This window comes from Thunnus thynnus, chromosome 5, assembly GCF_963924715.1.
Source record: "Thunnus thynnus chromosome 5, fThuThy2.1, whole genome shotgun sequence".
Taxonomy (NCBI): domain Eukaryota; kingdom Metazoa; phylum Chordata; class Actinopteri; order Scombriformes; family Scombridae; genus Thunnus; species Thunnus thynnus.
The window spans coordinates 16,335,050-16,354,418 of NC_089521.1; the positions used below are offsets into that span (position 1 = coordinate 16,335,050).

A 19,369-nucleotide genomic window follows, 5' to 3' on the forward strand; every position below is an offset into this window, starting at 1 on the left:
GAAAAAGCGTCAGAATCTATATTTGCTCTGATTAAGTCTATTCAACCAAGTGCTGCAGGTAACTAAGGTTGTAGTTGGCTCAGATGGTTAGGATAATGCTTCCACTGCTGTTGCTCTTCGTGGTGACAACTGGGACTTAAGCCACTTGAAAGCATTTTGCCTTTTCCATCTGTTCAGCTACCATCAATATTTGAAGTTCTGTCGTTCCTTCAACTTTTTTGCCTTGAAGACATGCAGAGTTTTCATTTTTGTAATACTTTTGGCAGTTTGGAAGGTCAGCTAAATACCAATTGATTGCATTAATACTACCGATTATGTGCCAGAGAGGAAAACTAAGCATACAGCATAATAAGTTATGATAAGCTTTAAAGTGATTTATTGTTGATGAAAGAAAGCACAGATTAACGCTATGGTGCATACGTGTTAGGAGAAAAATCTATAAAAAGTTGTAAATGTCCACCTTCTGGACCTGCGGCCTGAGCCCTCACGGACTTGAGTCATACGCACCATGACGTGTTCAACGTCATCAAGTCTGTGAGGGCGCTGGGCCACCATGCACTCTGAGATGGACTTAAGACCTCCAGTGTTTCCATGGAGATAAACTGAAATTCCTGACCCTTTAACTCCTTTCAAAGTGTTTTTTCTAAACGGTTCTTAATGGTTCTAATATGTGCAGGTCTGCTGCTCTATACTCAAAAAATCTGCTCAGAATGCTCAGTCAGATTTTCCTTTAACATGAGCTGCTAAACACTGCTAATATTCTATTTACATGAAATCTTCAACTGAGGACCTTCACATCGTAGACAGACAAAAAACAACCTTTGTTTGTCTAGTTTAGCAGATTATAATAAACAAATCAATGTTATTAAGCTCATAGGCCAATTATTCTGTGAGTACTTCACTAAATCACAACAAAAGTGGGAAAAAAATCAGTAATTATTTAACAGCATATTATTTTTTTTTATATAATTATTATTGTTGTTGTTGTTATTTTTATTATTGATATGCTAATAATAATTAGTAGTACTCAGGCTATTGCTGCAGGATTATGGGTAATTTCTCAAGCAAAGTCTGATGAAGTCTGCAGCCCAGGCAAACTCTCTGGAAGTCTGCAGAAAGCCCACTTGAGGCCCCTTGTGGTCTTGATGAAATGTGGATTTGGACAGTCCTCAGCACTCTCAGACTTCCCAGGAATGCTCCCGCAAAGTCCGCGAGTCTGCGAGTGTGTTGAAGTCCGGACATTTGGATTCAGCCTTTCTGATTCCTGGCATATTTTAATCAGGCAAATCAGTTGACCACTATTGTCGTTTATCGTTTACTTTGACGGACCCAAACACAGAGATTAGCTCAACAGATAACCCATCCAGTTCATAATATTGGCATTTTGAAAGACCAATCTTTTTGAATTATTAATGTTGTGGAATTGACAGACTGTAACACAAGATTCTATATCAGACCACAGAGTAATTCCATAAAACCCTTATGATTTACTACACACTATATATTAATTTTCAGATGGCAATAAATTCTCACCCTGAATCCATTTCACATATTTAAAGGGAGAACTGGACTACAGCAGCTGTGGCTGATATTCCTCTCTCTGATAGTAATAACTATGGATCCCCTGTAGACAGTGAAAGGAAAGAGAAAGAAAGACAGAGAGGTAAAGAGAAGGAGAGACAGCCATAAAGACAGCAGGAGGAAATGTCATATATCCAGTGTGCTAACTGACCTTTCCATGCTCATGCCCCCTGTAATAGCATTAACACAGCAGCTACAACCATGGCCATCAATTATCTGACCAAACCTGCCTGCGCCACCTTAACTAATAGTTATCTCTCCTTCACCCTCCCCTCTTCCCCCCACCTTGCTGTTCCTCTCTCACTCTTTCTTCCTTTCCTCACTCTAAAGCATCATATGGGAATAGAATAGGTACATGAGCTGCACTTGGCACATTTTTCAAATGCTTTTCCAGCCTATCTGGCATGTTACTTCTCAAAACACAGATGTTAGTGAGTTTTTTCATTCATCCTTTGTTTTTCATCCGTTATTTCATCCCTCTCAAAGTCATTCTTTGATGCATAAAACAAACTGTGAGATATAAGTTTCATTCATTCCCTTTGTTGCTCACACAATTATTTCCACAGTATTTTCACTAAATACTGTAGGGCAGTGAAGGACAGTCTGCATTCTTCTTTAATTCAAATGTATAGCCTCATTTTACATTTGCCTCATGCACATAGAATCCTTTTATATATTACAAATGGTGGTTTTGATAATAGCATCAGTTCTGGTCACTCCTCATTATTTGGAGTTGATAATTAAAATATCAAATAATTAATTTTAAATCATCATCATTGTCATCTGTTTATTGCTCATTTGCAGTTTAAAGCATCCAATATCTGCTGTCAGTATGAACATCAAGGTAAAGTTATGCTGGCATGAGGCACATATTATGTGCAATATAAAATAAATGTATCAAGTGTATTAAGAAGTGTATTAAGAGAATGTATCCTGTCAATCAATTTGGTCCACCGAAGGTCAAAAGAGAAGAAATATTACATCCAAGCATATCATGTTCATGTTGCTTCAGTTTCCTGACGAGGAAGAGGCAATTGTTTTTGATTAGTGACATAAATGCAGCAGAAGTAAAATAAAAATGTTGCACATAAAATGCATTGTAAGATGCATATAGAGAAGGGTAATATGATATACTTTATCTAGACATATCCTGATAATACTGAGCATTATCATTTATTTAGTATTTTATTCATATTTATATACTGTGTAAACACAAACAAAGGATATACATACAATCCAATATAATACACATACAATATCACAAATGCATTAGTCCTCATGCTCTACTTCTGTAAACGGTATTCCATTTGTTTAATTTATCTTCAGTATCACTTGATCCTTTTTCATCCTCTGTACAGTCCAATGTGGACACAGCACATGAATTTTTCAATAACATCTTTATATTTATTCCAGGTGGCACATTTATTATTGTCCTCATGTATTGCTTGTTTTCTGTTTTTTTTCTATAGACCCCAATAGCAAATATATATGTGACAGGAGAGAGGAGGGAGAGAGAGAGAGAGAGAGAGAGAGAGAATATGGTCATCAACCAAAGGCAGAGAGGGAGACTCCTTCTCCTGCATTCAAATGATGCTTAATCCAACACTATCAACACTCCTCTCGTCCCTCCTACTCCTCACCCCTAATCCTCATCCTTCTTTTTCTTCGCCTTTCTGTGCCATTTCACTGAGGAGACTACTATGCAGTTCGTTCCCTCATCTGTCTCCCTCATTCTTCTTCTCTATCCCTATTTATCTCATTTCTCTCTTCCTTCTATATGGGCTCCTTTCCCCTATTTCACCAAGGACGTGGATATATCTCCTCCTACCCGGCCCAATCTCTCTCTCTCCCTCTCTCGGTAAGTCTCTTTTCCTCTATCTCTCTGTCTTTCTCTCTCATCTTTCTAAGAGATAACTGTGTGCAAGCTCTTTCATCTTTCTCCTCCCTGAAGAGAAGACTGCCCAGCAGACACAGAGAAGCAGAGTCAGCATTTCAGTCCTCTATGATGTCACGGACCCCCCGACCCAACCCGCCACCTCCAACAAAACATACACGCACACACACACACACACACACACACACACACACTCACACACACACTTAATACATTCTACACAGCTGACAAAATGAGAAAAAAACAAATAAAAGAAACAACTCTGTCTGTTTGTCCTTTATGGTAATAATGTATGAGGGAACACTCACCAAAATGTGCCTTACAAGAAGTGAGGAATAGCAGCAAGCCGCATCTCCACTGGAAAACACTGGCGCACTGCTGCGCTCACGAGACAGAGAACACAAAACCACTCTGGACTTGGAGTAGAAAGTCTGACCTCTTGTCTCTGTATGATACTTTGGAACAGGAGGCTTTTAATTTTAACGACAAGTTAGGGGGGGAAGGCATGGAGACAGACAGCGAAGGAGAGGGGAAGATCGGCACAGGTAAAGTGATCTAGAAAGTGAGAGTAAAGAAAGAAGGCGAGGGACAGAACACGTGAGATACAAGGACAGAAAGAGAGAGAGAAAGAGAAGATAGTTACAGTGAGGGGAGGGAGAAGGAGCGATACGGGAGGAGGGGAGGTTGAATGTGTTAATACACAGGAACACTGCATCAAACCAATGCACTGCTCTGAGGCTGGCTGAGCAGCTGAGAGGAGTGCGTCAGCAGTACATTCACGTTCCCACTGAAGGACAAAGGGAGGGGGCAGAGCGAGCATCTTAGCTGCCTGCAACACCGACACACATCGGAGGGGGGGAATAGAGAAAAGAGAGATTGAAGAATAAACAAGAAGAGGAGATGTGGATTAGAATGCTGCTCCTGCTGCTTTTGTGACGGTGGGCTGCCTGTTTGAGTGCTCGTGTGCCTCCTCCTCTCCATCTCTCTCTCTCTCTCACACTCTCTCCTTTGCGCACTCTATCTTTCCCTTGCTCTTGATCTGTCTGTGGTTCTCTCTCTCCTTCTCTCTCTTTCTGTCTCTTTCCCTCTCTCTCTCTGTTCTACTCTGTCTACTGCAGTAGTCCACCAGCCAGCTGCAAGTCTGACAGCCACACACATGGCTAACTGCCACAACTTACTACCTCAGCCCTGGAGAAAAACTAACAAATAAGCAAGCAGAAGAACACTGCAGGAGACAGCCCAGGGGACAAACAGCGAGCGGACAGAAGAATCCTCAATACCTTTCTCTGTTTATGGATACAGATACGGAGCCCACTTCCACACACATCCTCCCAGCGTCATTCTCTCTCTTTTCTCTCATTGCAGAAGAGGACAAGAGTGCTCTCTCTCCTCCGACAGCCTTTTGCGAAGCTCCAACAGTGCAGCGCATCCACTTCTCCACCCCCCACCCAGCGCCACCATCTCTCCCACCACCCCCAACCCCCCTCCCCCCAGGAGGAATAGACGGATTACTGCTAACTGTGCACACGGCAGCCTGCAGCTGCTCTGACCAGGGCCAGCCCAACATTGGGAGGAAGCAAGAGGAACACAGAGGAGGAGAGGAGAGGGGGATGATTGTGCCAGGAGTTCTTTAGCCTTTTTCTGTCTCTCAGTCTCTGTCACAACGGGGCTAATCACCGACCGACTAGCCCTTGGCAAAGTCACAGTGAGGGAGGTCTCTCTACCAAACAGGCGACCAGCGGACAAGCCAACACATGTATCAGCAGCCGAGAGAACTGGGGATTTTTATTTATTTCAGTTGGTCACTTCTTCTCTCCTCCTCTGTCGTGTTTAAGTGCTTTATGGATCATTGTGATTTATCCACAGTGGAGTTGCATTTTGGAGTCTGCGGCCTGGCAGGGGGGCAGTTAGTGGGGGCAGAAGGGATCCAGGCACCTGCCAAGCCTTCCTGGCCTTACCTCTGCCTGTGAGTGTTTTCCATGCTGCTCTCAGTCTTTAATACCAGGAGCCATTTTGTACCTTTGGCTAATAGAGGGCCACCTCACTTTTTCAGAAAGGGAAAACAAGAAAACATCTATTTCATGTATTTCCATGGAAGGGAATTATAAATGAATGTGATGCATGACTGTTGCTTTTAACATTTGTAAAGAGGCAAAAAGGACCACTTTCAAACTAATGAGGTACGTCACTGATACTGTTCATTTTCTTACATTGCTGCACTGTTTTTCCCTGCTACTTCTCTTGTATTAATCTCTCCCTCTCCACCCACCCCCCCTTCTGTCACATCTATTTTGATGTAGCATCCCCCTGCACTGTCGATGGAACTTGGGAGCCTTGAGTTGCTCCAGCCAGGCTAGGGTGGTCTGTCCTCTGGTGTGTGCCGTCTCCCCCCACCATGCAGAATAATGAGCCCTCCACACCATGAGTCCTTTGGGCCAGGTTAGTGTGCAGCCTACCTGGAACGCAGCCCTGCTCGCCGTGCTCTCCCTCATCGTGCCTGCTCTCAGTATGTGCCAGTCCACAGGCCCAGCGATGGGCTCGGCTAACCCACAGAACTGTCCAGGTGTGTGCTCCTGCACTAACCAGCTCAGCAAGGTGGTGTGTACCCGCCGAGGTCTGGTTAGGGTTCCTCCTAACATACCATTTAACACCAGGTACCTCAACCTGATGGAAAACAGCATAGAGACCATAGAGGCAGATACCTTCAGGCACCTGCATCACCTGGAGGTTTTGCAGCTGGGCAGGAATGCCATCAGGCAGATTGAAGTTGGGGCTTTCAATGGCCTGACCAGCCTCAATACCTTGGAGCTGTTTGACAACAGACTGACGGTCATACCCAGTGGAGCTTTTGAGTACCTGTCGAAGTTGAGAGAGCTGTGGCTTAGAAACAATCCCATTGAGAGCATCCCCTCTTATGCCTTCAACCGTGTCCCGTCCCTCATGAGACTGGACCTGGGAGAACTGAGAAAGTTGGAGTACATCTCTGATGGGGCTTTCGAGGGCCTTCAGAACCTCAAGTACCTCAACTTGGGGATGTGCAACCTGAGGGAGTTTCCTCATCTTTCACCACTAGTGGGATTGGAGGAGCTCGAAATATCGGAAAATGTTTTCCCTGAACTGAAGCCCGGGGCCTTCCATGGGCTCAAGAGTTTACGTAAACTCTGGATTATGAACTCTGCCATCACCACTATTGAGAGGAATGCATTTGATGATATCACAGCATTGGTGGAGCTGAATTTAGCCCATAATAATCTGTCATCCCTGCCCCATAACCTCTTCACCCCTCTACAGTACCTGGTGGAGCTACACCTGCACCACAACCCTTGGCGATGTGATTGTGATGTAGTATGGCTCTCCTGGTGGCTCAGAGAATACATTCCCACAAATTCCACCTGCTGTGGACGCTGCCACACCCCGGCCCACATGAGAGGACGATACCTGGTGGAAGTGGATCAGACTACCTTTCAGTGTTCAGCACCATTCATACTCGATGCTCCTAGAGATCTGAACATCTCGGCAGCGAGGGTGGCAGAACTGAAGTGTCGCACAGCTGCAATGAGCTCAGTTCGATGGCTTCTCCCCAATGGGACTGTACTGACCCATGGCTCGGCTCACCCACGGATATCTGTTCTTAATGATGGAACACTCAACTTCTCCAATGTTCTCCCATCAGACACAGGGGTCTACACCTGTATGGTGAGCAACATGGCAGGAAACTCCAATGCCTCTGCCTACCTAAATGTCAGCAATGCCGAACTCAACACTTCCAATCTGTCCTATTTTACCACTGTAACAGTGGAGATTTTGGAGCCCACAGTGGAAGAGACCCCTAAACCTAAGCCGACTGTTCCTGCCTCGCCCTCTGTCTTTAAGCCCGTCTTCATCTCCACACCTACTGTGCTGTTCCAAAACACTCAGACTCCAAGGCAGGTGTCAATACCAACTGCCAGAGTCCCTACTGGGCCAGCTCCCAGCCTGGATGAGGTGATGAAAACCACCAAAATCATCATTGGCTGTTTTGTTGCTGTTACCTTGCTGGCAGCAGCCATGTTGATAGCATTCTATAAGTTGCGTAAGCGGCATCAACAGAGGAGCACGGTGGCAGCAGCCAGGACCATAGAAATCATTCAGATGGAGGAGGAAGTTCCTCCAGTTCCACCACCCACCTCCGGATCTAGTGGCTCTGATGACACAGGGTTGGTACTGCCTACATTAGTGGAACACAACAGCAACACCTTTAAGCCTGGGTATGTGTCCTCCTCCTCTTCATCCCGCCAAGGGGGCTACGGAGCCCACTGGACCCAGAACAACTCTCTTCATCGCTCAGTCAGACAGCATCACAGCCACATCAGCACCATTGCTGATCCCTACGTCATTAAGACTACTCACGGCAAGGAAAAGGTTCAAGAGACCCAAATCTGAGTAATGCTCCCTATGGATCTATCTCTGACTCTGCCCTAAACCCTCCTCTCCACCTATCTGCTCACCAGTCCATGCAATAGAATGCACAAAGAACAAAACGGTAACTTTCTTTTGTACAGAAGTGCAAAGCAGAGACATTTTTTGTTTCTTGTACATGCCTATACATAAGTATATAAATATGAAAAAATACAAATATATATAAATGAAACTACCAGACAGTGGTGAGACATGCAGATTATATTAGAAAAGAAAGTAATTTGAAACTATTTTCTAATAACTGGTGACTTCTATTTAAAAAAAGACAAAGATACTGAATTGCTTTTGTGATTGATAATAGAAGGTGGCACTGTCTCCTGTAGGAAAAGAGGCATTTAGTTTGTTTTTGACCATATTTAGGATGCAGTAAAAAACTCTTTATACAGGCACCAGTTTCTAAGTACAGCCCCAGATTTAAGCTCCAGTTTTTACTGTGCCAAATATTATATGCAATAAAATGGTATTTCCAGACTAAGGAACTTAAAAAGACACACAGGCAAAATCTAGATAGATAGAAACATTTGTCAAAGGATAGCAACGTAATGGCACAGATAGAATGTGCTGTTCAGTAGCTATCAGCCAAATGCTTTTGGACTGCAGTGAATTTCTGCAGCTAAGGTTTAACCCTCTGTTCGCTGGAGCTAAGCTGCGTTTATTTGACAGTGCCAGTGCTTCTTAGTTGTAGCGTATCTTAACATGTTTATTAAGTGTGCACATGATTCCCCACTGGTTCAACTGGCAAAGATGAAGTGCAGACGAATAACAGTTGCTGCAAATACTTTGTTCTGTTATTGGTTGCATTTTGTATTATTTCTTTTCCCTTAGGTTTTGACATGCTTCTTAATGGCTTGTGTAGTGTTTAGGGCTAATTTAGTAATGCATTACAGCAGTTGCCTGACTTGTCTCTGCAAGGGCTCATTCCGATGCTAATTTTTCAAAGGAACAGACGTGGTGCAGTGATACAGGGCTTTGCTGACCGTTCTGCTTTTGGAGAAAAAAAAAAAAGACGAGAGGATTGAAGTGAAACTAAATGAATGTCTGATACTGGGGCTTTTCCATGGACTACATTGAAACATGACTTTGTTTTTCCTTTTCTTTTAACAGTTTATTTTGAGCAACACTATTTTTATGGAGAGACAAAGGAGGCTATGAAAAATAAAAACCTTTGGTTTGTATTTCTCTAATCAGAAACACTTTCATCTGATGTTTTTTCTTCTCTCTGAATATATTTCCATTTGTGTGTAAGTTGTTTAATCGTAAAGGCTGGAGGCAGTATTGTAAATCGTATCCTACCCCAAACCCCCCATCTTACGGTCCTATGCATTTACTTAGTGTCTGCATGAATGGGTCTTTAAGTAACTGGTGTACAATGCTGCATTATACCCCACAGTGGGGCTCTATGCAGGTCAGATAGGCTGTTGGTCTTTGATGCCTCAGCTTAGTTCTTAACATTGATTTCTCAGTGACTGTGAAGGGGAAAAATACATGTATCCCACAGTTCTACAGTTTGTGGGTTTCTTTTCCTTACATACTCATCTGCAGGTTCTAGTTCTTATCTGAATCTGATATTTATCAAGTGCAAATATATATATTGTGTTTTACTGTTTTGAGTGGTTCATCATGATATGAGGCACAACACAAGCTCACTTCAGCAAAGCAAGTACTTCTACAATACAATCTAAATATATCACCTCACAATGAGAAAGGAGACTGATTTTTTGCAGATGCCACATGTATCAGTGCATTTTCTTAACAATCTAAATTAACTTCAGGCAGCTAAAAGGATAGCTACTACAAATAAGCGTATATGTGGTGATTGAAAAGCCTTACCCATGACCTTATACTGTTGCCCTCTATACAGTACAACCAATCCTCCTTATGTTGTAGAGATTTCGACAAATGCTATTCAAACCCTGCAGGTAACTGTTTAAAAAGTTTATGTTGCAATACAAAAGTGATCCTGCTGAGGCTATTTGCGGATAAAGAGGAAATTATGGTATGACCCCTGTGATAATTACGGAGCATGGTGAGTTGATAGGAACAGCAAGGATTCATTTAAAACCTCCAGGCTGGACTTCCCTTAACCTTTCACAGAGGGTTAATGACTGGCATTATGTTACTGAATTTATACACATATTTTCTCTAACATTCACAACAAGATGACTGCATTAAAATGGGTACCCTTCTGGTGCAGTAAAACAAAATAGGGACAGCAATTATGTAACAGTCTGGAATACAGGTTGAGTGGGAGTCAGTTTGCTCAAGAGTTTGTTTTAATTTTTTGTTTAAATAGCATATATTGTACATATTAGGGAATATCAGAGCACTTACCTGGCCTGTCAGAAATCTAACATATTGCAGGCATAAAGGAAATACCTCTTATGTCAGTGTCATTTTGGAGGATTCCTCAGCTCTGAATGAATAGATGGAGAGGTCCAAGTGTTTTCTGCCAGCACACCTGGCAGTGTGTGAGTACAGGTGGGCCTCAACAAGCAGATGGAACTCATATGACTATGTCAAGTGTTTCTCCATTTTCTGCAGGAAAATATGAGTGCAATACCCTGCTGAATATTCAATCGCCACCCGAATGCGATGGCTGCTCTTTGATTTGACAAAACGGAATGTTCTTGGTTGTTACAGTATGTGTGGGTTGAAAAAGAGCAGACTCTTATTATTTCCCCAGCACAGCATGGCTCTGGTCGTGCTAGCAGCTTCATAAGAGGCTCTTGGCTGTTTGTAAAGCCTTTAATGTGCCTGATAACCAGCAACATACAGGAACCGACAACTTCCTTTATTCTTTTTTTTTTTCTTCCTCCTCCTCCTCTTCAGTGTTACAGTAACAGCAAAAACTGGAGGCAGGTCTGTAATTAACATTATACCATCAACCGTTCAGTCAATTCAAGTTTGCTGCACTAGTGTCGAGGGTGAAGAAGCTGAGAGCTGGAGTGGAACTGCCTTTGTGTTAACCGCTAAAAACAAGGGCCCAGACAATAGTCCTTCCCTGACAACATCAGAAGGGTTAATATGAATCTTTTCTCTCGGGTGGCTACCATCTTATCTCGAGCAGCTGAGTCAGTCATATGCTTTGAATATTGACTGTATGTTGCCTTGTCACAAATAAGCTGTGAAGATGTCTTGTCATAACTGCTGCTGTCTTCCTTTTTCTTTCCTCTCCCTTTTATCACTTGCTAATTGACTTAAAATAATTGACTGAAACCCCCTCAATATAGCACGCATAGGTTGTGTTTTTAAGGCAGCCAATCTTCCACCCCTCTCTCCTTCTCTTTCTCCTGTTATCTGTTTGGCACAGCAACTGTCACAGATTTACATAGTCTTTTGGAGCATGCTCACTAATGCCCACCTGTTTTTTCCCCAACTATTGATTTTAAGCCAATGGGAAACTGATAAAGCTTCAGCCAAAGACGTAATGGATCTTTCTGAAGTGAGCGGTGTGTCAGAGGCTCATGCTATTCATATTGGCAGGGGACGGAAGAGGTGAAAAGAATGGTTAAGCTGCCACTATATAATTTGTCTCACTCTAGCTTGATAGGATCTGCAGAAAGACAACAGGAAAAGGGTTGGGATAAGGCTCTACGGCCGGCGTTCTATGAGGTTAAGGGTTTGTTGGGAACAAGTCCTTGAGCCTCAAGATCCATATCTGTTAATGAAGTCTCCAGCAGCAAGTGTTGGTCAGGTGGCAGGCCACAGCTATTCTGCCACAGTTTCCCCACTGACTGATGCCTTTTTGTGCCCACAAAGGGATTGTAAGAAATGATCCATGGTCCTCTTAGAAGTGAGAGATGGCCTAGACTCAATTCTCATCCCTCTCTCAACGCTTGATTAGTCAGCCTACACCTGACTGCACTCTTTTACCATACCCCTATACTTAGGCCTGGCCTGAGCCCACACTCTTACTCTTAAATGTCTACCTACTTCTATGTCTTAGCTTCTGAAGCAAATGATAAATGCATTTTTGCATGACAAGAATATGGTGACCTCATAATTTTTGCTCATCTTAAAAATGCAGCCCTACTATAATTAAAATTAATATGCTTGCTTTATAAGAACAATGGGACGTGAACACACTGAAAAAGTCCATTTTAAAAACATAAATCAGCTTGAATCAAAGCCTCAAAACAATTTGTGTGGTGTGTGTTTTTCAATCACACTGGTCCTTTGTTTTGGGTCAAGGCAAACAAGACAACAAGGACAGGAGATATTAATGGGGGAGAGCAGGTAACTGCTAGTCTCGGACACTTTCTCTCAATGCGATACTTCCTCAACATAATTAACTAAGAAAATATTTTATGCACATTAATTTAGAAAGCAAACAAATTTCATCACTACACTACACAACTGCATAGCAGTTTTTTGAATCGTTCAACAAAATATGGGAGGAAGGAGGAATAGAATTTTATATTTTGTGAACGAAGGCTGGGGAAGGATGGGGCTTTGCTAGTTTCTAATTTTTCACCATAGCTGTGTGCACCAAGTGAGTGACCTTCTTCTGAAACAAATGATGATGTCAGAATATTATTCCTCTGAGAGTGTAAACAAATTATGGCGGCTGCCTCGTTTCTGTCACAAGCTGGAAAGGTATGAGACTGACCTCAACTTAATGGGGAAGGACATTTACTCACCTCTGCCCTGATTCATTGCAGGTTAAAAAGTAAATATGCAAAGCCAAGCCCTCACACATATAACTGTGTATATGAATGCACAGATAACATATTACATTAACACATAAAACATCATATAATATACTTTATCCTACCGTGTCAGCCATTATGCTGCCTTAAAGCAGACACACTGTCTCTATACTAATGTACTGTATATGTCATTGTCATTGTAATGTAGGCTAGTGTGCTCTCTTTGAACCAGTGCAGCTCTGGACAGGGGGTGGCAGCTGGAGGTTGTTCCTGGAGGTCTCTTTTTCAGTCAGTCAGTCAGTCAGTCAGTCAGTCAGTCAGTCTCTCATCTTTTCCTCTGTGTGTGTGTGTGTGTGTGTGTGTGTGTCTTCCATTGAAGTGACAGCCACTGTTCTGTTATTTTAACCTCTCCCACTCACTGCTGGGGAGGTTAAAGCAGAACACATGCGTGACCACATGCTGAGAGGTAAACGAAAGCAACAACAAAACGGAAGAAATAATGCAAAAAGCAACATGAATGCACAATCAAGGACAGGCAAATCTGGACTCTGCATTCTGTTTTTTTTTTATATAGTGCGCAGGCAGAGGATAAGCTATGTTACTTTAAGTAAAAGGTTATGCACTTGTTCATTTATTATGATATCCCTGTACAAGGGATTCAAAAAGAACAGGAACACCTTTGCAATCCAGTGCTAACGCCCTGTAATAAATGAAACCTTGTGAGGTCTAAATGCCCTGAAAACCTATTTTCATTGTGTTTTGTCTGTGACTGGGCAGGGCTGTGTTGTAAAATGCTGATGTTATGTATTTCCATTGACCAATCAGAATTTAACAATATAGGAATTAGAATCAGAATCTGATCACAGGTTTTTAAGACAATGGTTATGTCTGTAATCATTCCCTATTTACTCTATAGTGTGTTATATTTACCCGCCAAGCATCTGAATTCTAACTGTGTAAATTTATCCACTATATAGTGCCCTCAAATATTCCACAATAGAGTGGAAAAAGTGGTGTCCATGGCATGTATGCTGCTTTCTGCTAACAATTAAAAAATGCAGCGCTCTTGTAGGACTCCACAGCTGTCAGTGATGATGTAAAATGATGATTATTAGCAAGTGTCCAAAATCTCAATCAATTGCTCACTATTGAGTTAAGTATTATGTGTCTATTATATAGGGAATTAGTCAATGAGGAGGTAATTTTCAGCACAGCCTGGATTTTTGTTTACAGTATGTTGCTAGTGAGAAACCAGTCAAGAGAAATCAGATCAAACCACACCCGACCTTACAGACCTGATGAAGCAAATCAGATCAGCAGAGTTTTTGAGTGTTTAACCCTAATTCATGACTCAGGATGTTTTTTTCTTTTTCTTTTTGTCGCTTATTAAGTCGCAAATATTTAATGTAATAGAGAAATGCTTCAAATTTGAAACCACATTCAGGTGCTTTAAGTGTTTAATATTTTGTTGTGCCTGTCACATATATGGTGAATTGAACTCTACTGTAAGTTGTGAGGTTGCAGTTTGTGGTGTTGTTGTATTCAACTCTATTATATAAAACAGGTGTTTGTGTTATTATGTCTAATTCCTGAAGTTGACACCTTTTTAGTTAAATGAAACGCAGCATTTCAACCAGCACTTTACAAAAGTTTATCATAGATTGTATTTCTGTTTGGGGAAGGACACAAATACATAATACAAATACAACAGATATTCAAATATCACTCAGATCATTCACATACCTGGCACCAATCTCCTCTCAGAGTGAGAAAGATGATCCCCACCAACCAACTACTGTAAGACATTTTGAGGGAGTGAGAGAGAGACACACAGACAGATTACTCAGTAAAATTTTAAACAGTATATAGGGACTTTGTGAGCTGCATCAAGCCAATGAGCCATTAAAACAGTGTCTATTTGAGCTCACAGTAGGTTCATCAACAGGCTCACTGTCAAATCTTCACAGCTCGGCGGCAGTTTTGGCAGTTGCATAGATTCAGTTGGTTTTTCTTTAAACTTGACTTCCGTCTCTTTTTTCTTTCATTCCATTGACCCTGCCAATAACATCCAAGGCCTAAGGGTTGCTATGGTTTCCCTGGATTCCATTGCAATGGTGATTGGCTGTTGAGGAAATTGTGGCAGACATGGAGCTGTGTGAATAGGGAGCTTACTGTGACCCTGACACAATGTACTGTATTCATATTTACTTTGAGGACCTTGGTTAGACAGCCACTCCAAATAAAGCTCAATGGGCTTATTCACTGGCTGGTATGAGTTGAATCCATGCTGTGGCAGATAGAGGAGATTGTCAGTGACATTGTCTTTCATAATCTTTCATAATCGTAATTGTGCTTTGGCAACACATGTCAAATGTCATGCCAATAAAGCCTATTGAACTGAACTGAATTGAATTGAAGTGAATTGAATAGAGGAGAGTGATGTGAAAAAGGAAAAAGTAATCATTAATGCTGTTCCATGAATCACACAAAGCAAAGCTGCAAAGGCAATGTATTGTTACATGACAAAATTTTTCACAACTCAATATCATCTAAAAGGGAAACTCCACCATTAAGACCTAAATGTAGTAGTACCCATTTCATTTATTTTATTGTGTATAGTATGTATGGTGGTACAGTTTTCTTATTCATGTAGGTGATTGGCCAAGCATAGATGACATCACAATCGGATGTTTCCAGAACATGAAAACATAATTAATGTTAACATCTCTTCTAGCAAACATTGCATTTTTGTCTGAAATACAGAGTATTTTATTGACCGTAGACTTTAGAGGAAAACAATGGGTACATATGAAATACTATACTATGGCTGTGAATTTTTAAATAGAACATTTAAGCTATGATTCTAATATGGGTACAAAATTAATTATAAAATATTCAATTACCTGTTTGAATTAAATGTTTGCAACATATAAGTGCAACAGGCTATGCATTAAACTCCAGCAGGGCTAGCCCCTAAAATGCACTGTCCATCTGCATGGCACGCAAAACGGATGTTGTTTGAGGAAGCTTTTTCGGGTACAACATCATAGAAGAATCATGGATAAAGGTAAGGCTGTTTGCTGATGCTACTGCCTTACAGTATGACTCAGTTAGGTCTACAGTATATTACATGTGCTCTGTTAGGCTATGCAGTCTTTGTTTTACTGTTTTGACATCTGTTGATGTCCATATGGCTAATCTGATTACTGTGACTGAAAACATCTGAACCCACAGCAGTGCTAAATGTTGTTGTCAACAGCTAGCATTACTCACTAAAAGAATGATCAGCAACAGGTAAGGGTCTCACCTCGGCATGGGGTCACAACTCAAGCCACGGTAACACGCAACCCAACATGTGAATACATCCCACTACAATACGATTCATATTATCTTAACACAACGTGGAAAATGCAGTTTGATGGCTGCCAGTAATTAAATCTCGAAATCCATCGGCTATCTGTCTGATGAGAGTTAGCCTCTGGGGGCAATGGCCAATATTTCGGAGCTTCCAGTGTAGCCAGTGGATATATGGATAAATGGGCCAAGACTTCCTTTTCCGTGTGCTGGTCGTTGTTTACAGTCCGATTAGCAACTTGAGATGTTCTGGATGACATTTTGGCTAATCTCTATAAACAGATATGCAAAAAAAAAGCAGATGGATTCCAAGATTGCATTTCGGTCAATGCAATTCTTTTCTGACTCTGACGTTTGTCACTTTTTTTTTTGACCTGTTGACCTTTTGCAGATTAGGAACTACTGCCATGGTTTCGCTTTGTGAACACCACCTTTTTCTTTTCTTTTCTTTCTTTTTTTTTTTTTTTACAGTGAGAGGAGTATGGATGTGAGTGTAGTGACAAACTTGCAGTGACTGCCTGAATCTTGGTCTTCCACTACTGTATGCTACTGCACCATGTTTTCATTGAATTGTCATTATGAGATAACCCATGCTATTTAAATTACCAAAGTAGCCTAAATACCCAAAATGGACAATAATAAGCCATAATAATAACAATAAACAACCACCGCACTTGCAGGTGATTTAATGTCACAGTCAAGCGCACAATTTCACCTAATCAATTATTAATTTCGGCATTTAAACAATGTGTGAATAGAGAACATCACCAAGAAACTTGGGATAACCACTGAAGCTTTTTTTAATTTAATAACATCATAATGCAAAAATATATTCAGTCATGAAAACAGAGTAAAGCAACAGGCAAATTAAGTTAAATAGCCTGAAAACAATAAATGGTAACATGGCAAAACAAAAATGAATGACTTATCAATTAACTAAGAAAAGGTTTTACAATCAATGAATGTGAGTCGGCTGAATCATTTTCATTTGAACACATCTGATTATATGTGTCCCTCAAACACACTTTGAACAGAAAAAAGAAAAAAGTTTTTGTACGTCATTCTCCTCTGCTCTTTTTATAATTTTATTGTGACTTAACATGGTTGTCAGATCATGCACTCCAATGCATGCCGTTGCCTAGCAAGTTAGATTTTTGAACACAAACCATGCAGAAATAAATGCCTTTCATATAAGAGTAAATTTTACCCGGTGGTGGTTAAAGGTATAATTGCCCGTGTTTTTAATCTGGATTCATCTTAACTATTTTCAACAATCAGGGGTGCTACACAACATTATTTGAGGAAAAGTCAAAGACTGGGGGACATGAATATTTTATTAAAATATAGTAATGGACAACTAAAAAACTGCCACGTGTAAATTGTATCCCGTTGCAGTTCTAGTGTTAAAAATAAATAGTGGAATTTTAGCAGTTAAATATTTTCCAGTACTGAAACAATGGAAATTATTGCATTTACAATCCCCTCACAGCAAAACTGTTTGTATTGTATTAAATGCTCATGTAATTTCTGTGTGAGAGCTATTTCCTTTGGGTGCTTCAGTTTACTTTTACAGTAAAACAGACGCTGAGCATGTGAACTGCTGAATCTCAATTACTGTTGGGTGTGAATGTGAGTGTGAATGCGTTTGTGTGTGAGTTAGCCCTGCGAACAGCAACCTCTCCAAGATGTTTCAGTGCCGCAACCCAGTGAATACTGGGATAGACTCAGGCACCCCAACCCCATCCCAATTAGAAAAAAAGGGAGAGAATGAATAGATGCATGGAGGGATCCTTGTTTTTATATTAAAACAATTATTTTTTCCTCAAATATCAATTAAGATAAAATCCTCAATTCCGTCAAGGTGGAAGATTATATTCAAATTACTCACCAGGGTATGTGAGCATGAGTGTCAGCAGTTTCAAAAAATGTAGCTTTAAACAATGGATTAAGGTAATTTTCAAACTTTACAATTTTTCAGCTGAGTAATTGTTTTACTCTTCTTTTCTTGCAAAAGACATTTAGACATTTTCTTGAAAATATTTCTGGCGAAGCCTACATCAAATTGGATCTATCTGCAGGGTCCAACTATGTCTGTGCGGCTAGTCTTTTCTGGCTTCATGCTGTTTTACAGTCACATACTTACACACACCCAGGTGAAATGGGGCTCAACATAGCTGATGTGTGAGAGGGTTATGAGTGAGTGATTTTGGATCGGAAACATTGACTAACATGAATTCCCAAACAAAGCCAATACTCACAAAATAACCAGATACGTTTCAACAATAATAGCTTGTATGGTAAATTTCCAGATTTCCACAACACATAAATTTCATTAATAAAACCACACTGTCATAATATTCACCACTCTGTTTACCCTTTTTACACAAGGTACCATATAATACACTGATTCATTAATTCAGCTCAGTTGAACTTTGCTTTGTACTTTATTGGTGTTAAGTTGCTGTGAATGAAAAACAACACTCCTTACAGATATTTCATTTTAAAAGTCTCAAAGATAAGGGATTACACCCCCTGAACCACTGGAATGATTTTAATATCAAACAGATGGAGCAAGTGATGAGTTTGCATGAGCAATGAACATGAGCAAAAACAAACTGGCAAAGCAAATGGGAGTAGATGCAATAACGTTGAGGGCTTCTTACTAAAATATGATCACATATCCTCATAAAACAGGTGAAATGCAAGATATAGAACAGCCTGTCTCTTTCTTCAGCAGAGGTAGACAAAGGCTGTTATTTGAGGTTTTAGAGTTGAGTTGTATTAAATAATCATCAAATGCAATACTTTACTCTCGCCTTCCTGCGGTCACATGGGATAACCTGCAAAATTTACCTTGCAAACAAATGCTTTTTTTTTTTTAATGCATTACATTTTAATAATGCCACTAAGAAACCATAGCTGATAGGCAGAGTCATTTCCCCTTGATAACAATGAGATAAGCTACTGTTTATTAACATTGCTTTTGTATAACGAACACCATGTTGCATCAGTGCGTCAAGGAGCAACTCACGTCTGTTTGTCTGTTCACACAACTTCTGCTGATCAAACACCCAATGCTGAGACTTGCTTTGACAAGCTGTTGACAGGCACACGTATCCTATAATTTTGACGCCTTTACCGTGTACTCCTGCTTTTTTTCAGGAGCAGTGCAGAAGTCCATGAAAACATGAATGTCTTTTCATGGACTCACCTGGACTGCATGACCTGACCCATTATTTTATTTTTTAAAGACAGGATAAAGCAGAAGAAAATTTATAGAGGAAAAACTGTAATGATGAATCTAGGCTTTGTTAAGGCTGTTCTTTGTTGAATGCAGCTGCAGAGAACTGTGCTGTACATCTCTGACCTTCTACAAACTATTTCAATAAACTAGCTAGCAGATTACTCAGCCAGTATGCTACAGAGAACTGTT

General features: G+C 40.8%; 1 protein-coding gene across 9 annotated transcripts in view; it reads left to right on the top strand.

Moving 5' to 3' along the window:
• The window catches only part of lrrc4.2 (leucine rich repeat containing 4.2), a 52,119-nt gene extending 42,995 nt beyond the window's left edge, over positions 1-9,124 (top strand). For 5 of the 9 annotated variants that reach the window (XM_067589572.1, XM_067589577.1, XM_067589578.1 and 2 more), the window contains one exon: positions 3,051-9,124. In XM_067589572.1, the coding sequence (XP_067445673.1) occupies positions 5,897-7,897 (2,001 nt within the window). In that variant the 5' untranslated portion in view covers positions 3,051-5,896 and the 3' untranslated portion in view covers positions 7,898-9,124. The remainder of the gene's footprint in view (positions 1-3,050) is intronic. The other 4 variants (XM_067589573.1, XM_067589576.1, XM_067589574.1 and 1 more) reach the window with 4 other exon arrangements.
• Positions 9,125-19,369: the final 10,245 nt, after the last annotated feature.